At 36.3% G+C, this 1511-nt stretch overlaps 1 protein-coding gene across 1 annotated transcript; it reads left to right on the plus strand.

Annotated features, from left to right (window-relative positions):
• Positions 1-258: 258 nt before the first annotated feature.
• Positions 259-1080, plus strand: LOC107807439 (putative calcium-binding protein CML19). The gene has a single exon (XM_016631818.2). It carries the CDS (start codon positions 399-401, stop codon positions 966-968), a length of 570 nt encoding a protein of 189 aa, XP_016487304.1. The 5' UTR covers positions 259-398; the 3' UTR covers positions 969-1080.
• Positions 1081-1511: the final 431 nt, after the last annotated feature.

Raw genomic sequence — 1511 nt, forward strand, 5'->3', positions numbered from 1 at the left:
AAGTTCTGTCTCAGATCATTATCATCATATGTATATCTTTTATAGCGTGTTGGCCGTTTACTTTTCAAACCTTCTAAAAACCTGATTCTTTTTTTATCTAGAAACTAACGCCGTACAACTTCCAAATACAGAGTCTTTTCATAATTACTACTGCCCAGCAAGAAGTTTCCATTACGTGCTTTGCCCACGGAAAAATGCCAACTCCCACTGATTCTTCACCCCAACTACATCTCTTTTATAAATATCCCTTTCCTCTTCCTTCATCAACATGTCCAAAGTGTCCAAAGTTTTCCTTTTAGCTTCAAGTTCAACCTTTTTCACTCTTACATATCTCAAATTATCTTGAAAGGAAAAAACCAGTCTAGACTAATTACTAGTTTAGTTGTTATACGTGCAACATGTGCATGGAATCGGTTTCTGTACCTAGTGTTGAAAACAAATCTTATTTCTCAAGATTAAGGAAGAGGTTTTCACTCAAAAAGGCAACGACGACAACTATTACTACTGATCGTCTTTCGATGAGTAGAAGTAGTAGCAGAAGTAATAATAGTAGCGAGTTAGAGAGGGTATTTACATACTTTGACGAGAACGGAGACGGCAAGGTTTCACCGGCGGAGCTAAGGAGGTGTGTGAAGGCGGTAGGAGGCGAACTGACGGTAGAGGAGGCGGAGATGGCGGTGAGGTTATCGGATTCCGATGGGGATGGATTGTTGGGTTTGGAGGATTTTACGAAACTAATGGAAGGAATGGAAGAGGAGAGGAATAAGGAGAGTGAGTTGATTGGTGCTTTCGGGATGTATGAAATGGAGGGGAGTGGCTACATTACTCCTAAGAGCTTGAAGAGGATGCTGAGTCGACTCGGTGAGTCAACCTCCATTGATAATTGCAAAGCTATGATTCAGAGATTTGATATCAATGGAGATGGAGTTCTCAGCTTTGATGAGTTCAAAGTTATGATGACAAGTTAACTAGATTTCAACGCACAAATTAAATACTGTAATTGTACATGTACATAATTCTTTGGCCTTAGGCTTCTTGTTTGTTTATTTCTTAATAAATTAAAAGATAAAATTATCTTGAGCTCAAGTAATTCTGATTTATGGTTTTCCGTTGTTATTTATAAATCCATAGATTCATATTTTGTAAAGAATTTCTTGGTTTCATGTTTTTATTTAATGCCAAGGGAAGTCCGGCTTTGTATTATATTCTCAAAGTTTTTTTTTTTTTTTAATATTGGTTTCAGCTAAAAATTGCGCACTTCTAACTTGACATACTCCTATAAATGTATGGCTACAGTGTACCATGTATATTCATATTCCATATTCGTAGAAATAACACCACAAAGCCACTCCAAAAGGCTGCTATTTAAGAATTAATTGGTGCATCCTGAATTTTAGTTTTTTTAGTCCAAAATTTTGTGACAAAAATGTTCTGAATTGTTCTGAAGTTAAGATTTTTAGTTTAAAATTTCAGGGCAAAATAAGTACTATCTGTGCACTTGTCCCTCCATA

The sequence above is a fragment of the Nicotiana tabacum genome, chromosome 18 (assembly GCF_000715075.1).
Source record: "Nicotiana tabacum cultivar K326 chromosome 18, ASM71507v2, whole genome shotgun sequence".
NCBI classification, from domain to species: Eukaryota; Viridiplantae; Streptophyta; class Magnoliopsida; order Solanales; family Solanaceae; genus Nicotiana; species Nicotiana tabacum.

Bases quoted from the DNA above. Each gene is read 5' to 3' on its own strand.
- LOC107807439 (XM_016631818.2), top strand. From the start codon at position 399: ATGTGCATGGAATCGGTTTCTGTACCTAGTGTTGAAAACAAATCTTAT.